This window comes from Orbicella franksi, chromosome 2, assembly GCF_964199315.1.
Source record: "Orbicella franksi chromosome 2, jaOrbFran1.1, whole genome shotgun sequence".
Taxonomy (NCBI): Eukaryota; Metazoa; Cnidaria; class Anthozoa; order Scleractinia; family Merulinidae; genus Orbicella; species Orbicella franksi.
In genome coordinates, this window is record NC_138146.1 from 9,127,037 (window position 1) to 9,137,011 (window position 9,975).

General features: G+C 38.6%; 1 protein-coding gene across 1 annotated transcript; it reads left to right on the top strand.

The window, feature by feature from the left end:
• Positions 1-275: 275 nt before the first annotated feature.
• On the top strand, positions 276-9,603 carry LOC145477964 (ornithine aminotransferase, mitochondrial-like). Its single transcript, XM_081455843.1, has 8 exons — positions 276-1,035; positions 2,701-2,823; positions 3,227-3,276; positions 3,674-3,752; positions 3,938-3,991; positions 4,112-4,171; positions 4,417-4,561; positions 5,389-9,603. The coding sequence occupies exons 1-8, from the start codon at positions 409-411 to the stop codon at positions 5,550-5,552; spliced, it is 1,302 nt and encodes a 433-aa protein (XP_081311969.1). The 5' UTR covers positions 276-408; the 3' UTR covers positions 5,553-9,603.
• The last annotated feature ends 372 nt before the right edge of the window (positions 9,604-9,975 follow it).

Sequence of the window (9,975 nt, forward strand, 5' to 3'; positions counted from 1 at the left end):
ACCGCTAGCCAAAAAATAAAAAGGAATTCAGGCTGAGCCCATATACATTGTCTCCTTCTTTACCCTCAACTTTCCTCCGTGTTTCTCTCGAATGACGACGAAAGTAGTTTGGACTGTCTTTAGACTAGGAACCGACCCAGGGATGCCGGGGAACTAATGAGGGGAAGGGACAGACTGGCTCTAGTCTTTAGCTCACTCCAAATATGGTAAGTCTAGGAATCTATATAAAGTGCGCCGTCACCTCACTCTTCCTCTTTTTGAATGGTCGCTGAGATTTGCTAGGGAGGAGGTTGCCCTTCTGTCTCTGACCAAAATGCAATCAAAATAATTTTAAAATTGACTTATAATTTGAAAGAATTGATTTTCTTATCGCTTTTTAGTGCGTTGATTTAGTTATTTATCGCAACAATGCTTCGCTTCCTCGCTCGTTCTCTGAACAGAAACCTCTTTCGTGCGACGAGAAAGTATTCCACTCCAAGCGCTTCGGCCGCCTACCAGCTAACACCCGAGGACATTTTCAAGCGAGAAGATACCTATGGAGCCCATAACTATCACCCATTGCCAGCAGCCTTGGCAAGAGGGAAAGGAGTGTTCGTTTGGGACGTGACTGGAAAACGATACTTCGATTTTCTCGCAGCTTACTCGGCTGTGAATCAAGGGCATTGTCATCCCAGAATTGTGAAAACGCTCCAAGAACAGGCAGAAATCTTGACGTTAACTTCTCGAGCGTTTTACAACGACGTTTTGGGCGAATTCGAAGAGTTCGCAACCAAGCTGTTTGGTTATGATAAACTTTTGCCCATGAACACGGGAGTCGAAGGTGGTGAAACCGCATGCAAACTGGCGCGAAAATGGGGATATCAAGTCAAGGGCATTCCAGACAACAAGGCCAAAATTGTCTTCGCTGACAATAATTTTTGGGGAAGGACTCTTGCAGCTGTTTCATCTTCGTCTGACCCGGATTGTTACGGTGAATATGGTCCTTTTATGCCAGGGTTTGAGCTTGTTCCTTACAATGACCTTTCAGCGTTGGAGGTGAGTTTATAATTTTGTTTTTGAAGATCACCAGACAATGGAATGACGCCACGTGTTTTTAATAACTTGTGGAACCATATTTTTTTTAATTCGCCGGAAAGACAAGTTACCTCTTCCCCTAAGTATCCTTACATCATGGTTAATTTCTGGGATTAAATTTTGAGTTTCTCTTGGACCTTGATAATGTTTTGCTTAGGGTGCAGGCTATGGGGACTGTTATGGGGCAATACTCCCCTCTGTGCATTTTCCTTCACAGACAATCCCGCTGAAATTATAACCACAATAACAGGAATTACCCCCCTGTATCCTTCAATCTTGTGTTTGGGCAGACTTTTTTTGCTTGCCTATTGGGACATTCCTATTTTTATCTGCACACCCCCTATGGAAGGCAACCTCTGACACAGGACCTGGCAGAATATTTTTTTCAAAGAAGCCGACAAAATTTTGAACCCCTTGGATGCAAACTTGAAAGGTTTCGACAACAAAAAACTAGGGTGAATCTGCCTTTCCACAGGAGGGGGTGTGGATAAAAAATGGAATGTCCCATTGTTATATTTTATACTGCTTTAAAAGGTGGCAGGGTTTTTTTTTTGGTTGGGGGGGGGGGGGGGGCAGTGGTGTTGGTATTAACAATTTTTAGTGGTTATCAAAGTGGCATGGTTATAGGAGATCAGTAAACCAAAGTACAAGTTTGAAGCTAAAACAGGTTCACTTAAATAATTTAGAACTTGGTACTAAGTTTGTATCTTTAGTATAGCATATCTGTGGCATCAAAGAGTAAAATAATATTACAGTTTGACCTCCTGGAACAAAATTTATTTTTAGCTTTTTGTTTAACTACTCTCAGGGCTGTAGATAAGAAAATAGTCTCCTGGCTAAGATTTCCATTGAGCCAGTCACCATTTTTCATAAAAGACCTGGAACAAAATTTTTGTCCCCAATCTTTCCCAACTCCTTGAATGCATGGCTTCAAAGGTTCATGTTTACAAAATGCTGGATGCAGTACACTGAAGGAGAACACGCTAAACAAGTGCTCAAAACAAGATTATATTTCAATTTCTTTACTCGTCATAGTGCTGCCAATATTCAAGGTAGTTAGGAATTTATTCCTAACTTTTCATTTAGATGGTTCGATATGGTTTAGATATGGAATGATTGTACGTGCGTAACCAAATACCATTTGTTGTCCTTTACCAAGTGATCACCCACCAGTATCCAGCCGGCGATCACCTTTTTCTCAGCCAGCAAATTTCGCCAGCAGCCGGTGTTAAGCGACAACCTTGTAGTCTTATAATGTTGATCAATGGGTATTCAGTTTGTTTAGAAATTTCTACAGTCTATACAGTCAAACTAGTTATTTGTACAACCTTCAAAGCAAAGTAAAGCAGTTTTTGCCCCAAACTCTGCTCATATTTTGGAAACTGGCTCATGAACTGGCAAGATCTATAAGCCAAAGAACAGTCCAAATCTACTGACCTTGTCCAAGACCTGCTTGGTCAAACCCCAAGGAAAATAATTAAGTTAGAAAAGCATATGATAACAAGCTATGGTACAATGTGGGTAGTCAAATGTCTGAAATTTAGCCAGCTTAGTGTTTTGAAAGAGTGCCTTGCCTGGGTCCATCAATATTGGATTATTCATGCACGTTTTGTTTTATTGTTGTAGAAAGCCATCAGTGATCCAAACACATGTGCATTCATGGTCGAGCCAATTCAAGGTGAAGCTGGTGTGATGATTCCTGACGATGGATACATCAGAGGTGTCAGGGAACTCTGTTCCAAATACAATGTAGGTGCTTTGCTTTGATTTTAATTGGTTTTGTAGAGCAGGGAACAAGTCACACTATTTTAAGCTATCCTAGGATATTCCTCAAGTTGAAATTGTTAAATGAGTAAGAAAATAACATGTAGATTTATCCATGCCTAAAAGCGGAGCTCTTGGGCCGGGTTGTTCAAAGCCTGATAAGCGAATTGTGTAATTGTCAGAATTGGCAATGTAAGCCCTTACTGTACTGTGCAGACATAACTTTGTTGTGATCAGTAACCTGTAGTTTATTAAATTCCTAAACATTTCTTAAGTGCAGCATCTGTTTAGGAAACTTGGCACTTCATAATAAGAAGCTTAACTTTAATCTGTTTAAAAACATAAATAGCCAAGGAACCAAAACTTAACTTTGTCACTTGCTTGATAGGTTCTTTTCATAGCTGATGAAGTACAAACTGGTCTTGGAAGAACTGGAAGGTGAGTTTGAAGAAAATGAATGTAAATTTCCTTTGACTTGCCAAAGTATTTGTTATACAAGGCCAGTAGAAGTACTGAAAACTCATCCTAAGGGGCTCTTTCATAGGCGGTATTACAACAGTTTGCGATGCCTAGTTATGTCTATAGGGAAAGTGTTTCTGTGGGTCTTGCTACAGAACACAGTGCAAGTATGAGGTCAAACAGTCAACCTCTTGATCTCATAGTTGATATACCAGTCAAAGGTTTTTATCAGTCATCTCTTCAAGCAGGTCAAGGGGCAGGGATAATTTCATAATAAAGTTCCTATAACTTGAGGAATGTGTAAAGAAATAGCCGTCCATTTGTAAGTTGTTCACTAACAGCTTTGTTAGGCAACGTCCTCTGCATTATATTTTAGGCGCTTGTGTGTTGACCACGAGAATGTCAGACCTGATTTAGTCATTCTTGGGAAAGCTCTGTCTGGTGGTGTTTACCCAGTAAGTTACATGAAATTATTTAGGTTTCTATTTAGACTATTCTGAAAACTATTTAGAATTTTAATTTGATTTGCGCAAAGACCAACCTTTCTTCTCCCCTGTTTTGATTTGTTTAATTGAGAGCGAAAATAGCGAGAACCTGTATCCCTAGCTAGTTAAGTTTTAAAAATTCCTTTTGCTTTTAGGTTTCAGCAGTTCTCTGTGATGATGCTGTTATGCTTACTATCAAACCAGGGCAGGTAACGGAGCAATATTTTTTGGTTGGTTTTTGTCCTAACCTTAGTTTCAGGCATATATGCCATTTCACATAATCATGCAGCAAGTATGTAGAGTGAAAACATCCTTTTTTTTCTTTTCAGCATGGCTCAACATATGGTGGAAATCCTCTGGGTTGTAGAGTTGCTATCACTGCATTGAAAGTAAGACATTAAAATTAGGTTGAAAGCTGATCGTTAATTTTGTACTTGGGAGTTTCAGTAGACTGAGTGCCTGATGTTAGGCTGTTTGGAGGCTGAGGTCTGTTCACCTTGGAAGCGGAAATAAAAGACTGTCATCAACTTTCTTAGCTTGCTGTTTTTTTACATTTAAACGGTTTTGAATGTGAAGGTTAGTAAGTAGATTATGATTTTTATACATTTATTTAACTGATGTTTTGTCCTTATAGGTTCTAGAGGAAGAGAAGCTGGCAGAACATTCTGCAAGACTCGGAGAAATCATGATTCCTGAATTAAACAAGTTAAACCCAGCTGTTGTCAAGACTGTTCGTGGGAAAGGGCTTATGAATGCTATAGAGATTAACCCCACAGATGGTGAGAGTGTAACATTTATCACTGCATTTTGGAAATGTATATTTTTCAAAGTACATGTTGTGGCTGCATGCACTTTTTGGCTGACCCAAATGATCTTACTCTTAGTCTGTTTCATGCCTTAATACAGTCAAGATGGCCAAGGCAGACCAGTAGAAACTTATTACTTTTGCTAATTGGTTAGAGCAGTGTCATATATACCAAGGACTGGACAAGTAGTAACTTGCAATGGAGCTTACTTCTAGGGAATATTATCATGACCCTCTTTAGATAGCTTAATCTTTAATTTTCATTTGAAAAGATTCTCCCATGAAGGGTTAACTCTGTTGCAAGATAGTTCCAGACAAATCCTGAGAACACAGATTTTGCTTGTTCTTTCATTCACATTGATTAACTGGATAATCTCCACTGAACACTTTTATCTGCATGAAGAACCTGTAATGTAGTTTAAGGCTGCATTGTTTTCAGATCTTGTTTCTCAGACATTTTATAGGTTGCAGTCTTTCCCCTCACAAAGAGTGAAAACACAGCAAATTTCATGGATGCTATTTTAATGGCAAAAACCTTGTAATGATTGATATATTTCTGAAGGATTGGCTCAGTACTTGGTATTTGATGCGGAAATGGAGGTCACAGTTCAGTGATTAGATTATAATTCAGTTTTACTCTCAAAATTTTGATCAAAGAAATGAAAGTGCTCTGGAAGAATGAGAACAATATTTGTAGGCTGTGCAATTCAGCTATTTTTTATGTAACTAACTTAGTCCATTGCTTCTGACACACTAAATCCAAATTTGAATCTGGATCAATTATGTGCTTATTTATTTCAGATTTTGATGCTTGGAAGGTGTGTTTGAAACTTAGGGATAATGGTCTGTTAGCGAAGCCCACCCATGATCATATCATCCGTTTTACACCACCCCTGGTTATCACAGAGGAACAGCTCCATGAAGCTCTTGGAATAATCAGAGACACTGTTGACTCCTTTGCTTGAGCCTGGTACCACTTGTGTTGCGTAGTGAAAATGATTTTCAATCACAATAACTTTAGAGGATTTTTCTTTGAAAGATAATATTTGTTTTTACAAAATGAGAGTAATTTTTTAGTGTTGGCATAACCACATAAAACAAAAGAATCAAAAGTCTATAAACAATTCCAAAATGAGAATACAGCAATATTGCTAGACAATCAGTGGTTTTCCAACACAAGTAAAATTCTGAATTAGTGAATTGTTTTTAGCCTTGTTCCTCCTGTCAAAACTGTTTTGTTTTCGTTTCTTTACATCTTGTAGATGAACATCTACTGGCAAATGACTTTTTGGTTTTCTGTTTTTATGGTCCCAGTTGTTCAATAAGTGTCATTAAACCAACAGCACTGTCTAATTGATAGTGACTTGTGCAGTGGTTAGTGTATCCAGCTTCTGAACAACTGGGGTCAGGAGGTAAAAGGCTTAAATCAAAAGGAATTAAGCAGGTTACAATCTGTCTTTTTTGTTTATTTTATTATTTTTTTTGATAGCCAACTACTAGAGATATTATTATTAGTGTTGAAATCGTAACATCCAAAGAGACAGTGAGCATACATCTTACTCTTCATACGAGCACCATCACCTTGTCTGTAAGAGGTATCACTGAGAAGGGATATTTCACTTTGACCATTCTACACAGATCATTGCAGGTAATTTGGAGATTTTCTTGTTTTGACCCAGATGCCACTTGTATTTGATGTGACAGACACGACAGAGGAAGGGATCACACATATTCACAACACTCATTTCATATCATATACTAACAATTATATGAATTAAATTTGTGGAAGTAGTAGTAGCAGTAGTAGCAGTAAACAAACAGACCTTGCACTCAAATTTTGCATGGTTCTGGTCAGCATTTGACACTGCCAATCCAAGCAGTCAGAAAGATGCATGAAAATAGCAAGCTCTCTTCAGGGTTATTAACTTGCACCAAATAATCCAGAATAACTTGTAGTAGAAAAGCTTAGAAAATTACAGAAAATGACATAATTATATAGACGATGCACAAAAAGCTGTGACAATCACCCAATGTTAATTTTTGCTGTTGTTGTAGAAAACATGTTCACAAATGAGCAGTAACCATGACTAACATTCAAAATATACAGGTTGCAATCTATAATAACACATTATGTTAACTATCATTAACCAGATTACTAAAGGCCCATTTTCAGAGGTGATTTTTGAACAATTTTTGTTGCAATTTCCACCCTTAATCATGTTTCATAGAAACTCTGACTAGTGAGGTCCCACGAAATAGGACAATAATTGCAGCTGTTGCTTCACAACAACAACCAAAAAACAAAATTAGGATACAAATTACCTGTAAGTGGGCCTTAATACCTGCACATCGCACTACATAACCATTACGTAAAGTCAACTCTCAGCTTGTGCTGATAGAGGTAGGCTTTTGAGCGACTCAACTCCAAAGGAAGAGGAGGAAGAAGAAGAAAGAAAACTCTCTGTGGTTGATAACCCACAGCTACAATGTAGGTGTCCCCAGGGAGCCCTTTTTGTTGTTTATTTTTGGGGGGCACGATCATTCATCAGACAGACAACGAACAGAAATAGCTAGAACAACAGAAACTTGGATGATGTGTTGCCTTAAGATGACACTTAAGTTATTCTTGCCTGTGTGACAAGTCTTTTTGCTGCATAGACATCTTTGCGCAGTTCTACAGGTCAGTAGTAGAGGTCTAGTAAAATCACCTTGGCTTGGACAGAAGGTTCTTCGATTTAAATGGGGATATTAAGACTGCACAGTTGCAACTTATAACACAATGCAAAACTAACACTGTTTCCTGCTTTTGTCTGAGCATTACATGTCGGAACATGTACATGTATCTGTAATAACATTACTAACAAATAAAGCAAACTGACAGTAGTTTACTAACTTAAACCTAGTAGAGAGTAAGTAATAGATTGAATATCTTGTTAACTTGACTTGTATACTTTAAAATCTTTCATTTGAGCTGTGTGTTGGTGCAGTCTCACAATGCCCACCAGCTTCAAAGTTGAAAGCAACAACTGATGCTGATGATGTGGATGATGATGATGAAATAGAAGTTTCTCTTTGGTTGATAGCTGCTTATCCCATTGGAACTTCGTGCTTCTTGTTCCAATTATGCATGCCATGTGGATTGTGCAAGACTTGGACTGCAAGAAGTACTTAGACAGACAGTTAAAACAGAACAGATTATGACAAAAAGACATCTGTGCTGTCCAGTGCTATGGAAACAGCAGGCTACCTTTGGAAAGAGAAATTATGATGAGGTGGACAAATCCTTGAGTCAAAGTTTCAACAGTACCAGTGTTACAAAGTGTTGCACGGTTAGCAAAACAAACAAGGATACATTATGAGGAACAGAGGCTACCTATTAGATGAACAAACTTGACACTTACAATATGTACAAGGACAGAAACCAGATCAGCAATCAAAACCATGAACAGCTGTCTTCCCCAAGGTGTAGAAGTGTGGTCTGTTCCAAAGGAAGATAAGCCATGGATTCTAAACAGGAGTTGAGCGAGTACTCCTTATATTTGTGTTCTTGGACTGGAACATTCAGTTTGTCAGGATATGACATTTAAAAAAAATCACAAAAAATATTTCGCCTCCAACAAGGACTTTGACTGAGAACAGAACAGAAGTGAAAACATGACAATCTTACAATGAACAAGGACAGTCAAGATAGCAGTGAAAAAACGGAACTTATAGGAAAAGACACCAGACGGGAATGGAGGGAGGGAGGCATAAATGGAAGCCATTGCCCTTTAATTGAGAGTGGCTCCTTCAGCAACAGCAGCAACAGCAACAAAAGCAGCAGCAACAATAGCCAAATTGAACTTCATCAGGGTGTAAAGTTGATGCCAAAAGCAGGATTTCCTCTACACCTGATACAGACAGACTGTTGTTATGACAATGACAAAACGTTGAAATACTAGCCTGAAGTGATCAATAGCAACCAAGGATGTGAACTGCATAGTGACAAATCAGAACGAAGCCTTACCAAGCAAAAACGCAAGTGCACAGGACAGCATAATGTACACACAGACAATAGTGAGGACAGCAGAATACAGTGTACAGAGACACCAGAACGTGTGTAACGATAACTTATGATAATAACCCGCTAACAACAAGACGTAACGCCAGTGGATGTTGTGTGTTCATAGAAAAGCAGTAAACAGTGAAGTGAGATTTGCATCAACATGAAGAGCAACTGATAAGATCATGACAAAGAAGGAAAACCATAAATTGCCCCTTGTAAAGTTCTTAGAATGTCAGTAGTTTTGAAAGTTAGTTTTGACCTTTAGAAAGTGGCATGGTAGCTAAAGAGTGCATCAAAATGGCAGCAAGAAATGTATCTAAAAACATCATCCTGGACAGACTAGATGCGACAGAAAACTGACAAGTGACTTGGAACCGAACTATGGTCAACTACAAGTGGCTCAATAGGCAAAAGAGAATTTCTGAATTGTTCTCTTTGCATTTGGTCAATGTGAAATATCCTTGTGAAGTCAAATAAATGTAAGATCCATGCAGTAACAGAAGAGTAAGTGGGTTAACAGGATATGATAACATGCATGTACAATTTCAGCCAAAACTAAGCCTTTGTTTCTGTATGGTTGTTATATGGTTGTATTCACGCAATCTGCCCCCTTCCACCCACCCCCAAGCTGCAAGTGGGGAGGAAAGATTGTGTGACAAGCCATAACGTCTGCAAAGGAGGCTAACAGTAACCAAACTGTACGAGGTTTAGTTTTTGTGGTAATACTAGGAGCTTGGTTGGTTTAAAATATTGAACTTGCATCAGTCGGTTAAGAACACGAGAAAGCTGCATTCCATAAAATCACTGCGCTATATCTCGATACACCCACTCGGGCAAGGATTAAGTCGTAGATGTTGTTTGTTGATTACTTTCTTTTTAGTTGTTTATTTATGGCTTTTGTAATTAGTTTTATTTTATTAGTTTGCATACAATGCGTGAAGGGAAGATAGTATTAAAAGGACTGACACCGAGTAATGTGTTTTTCCTTTTCTGCCCTTTGTTTCTTATATCATTTGCCGTGTTAAAACAATCCCCTTCCTTGAGTCTTTGTACCTTACTGTGCACGCATGACGAAACTGGCACCTTTCGGAGGATCTTTTTGAGGATCTGTTTAGATTAGTTCCGAAAACGGCAAAAATGACCGGATTTGAAAACCCAAGGTGCTTGAATTTCCCACCTTGACATGCATAATGTAAACTGAAGTCCAATATTCCCATTGAAGACCAGAATTCAATGAGAACTTTTCAGTGTCATTCGCTTCCCGACAGCTAGTTAAGAACGAACAAAGACTTAACGAGAGCGCTGTTAATAACTAGACTCTTGTAGGTGTGCTTACTGCAGTG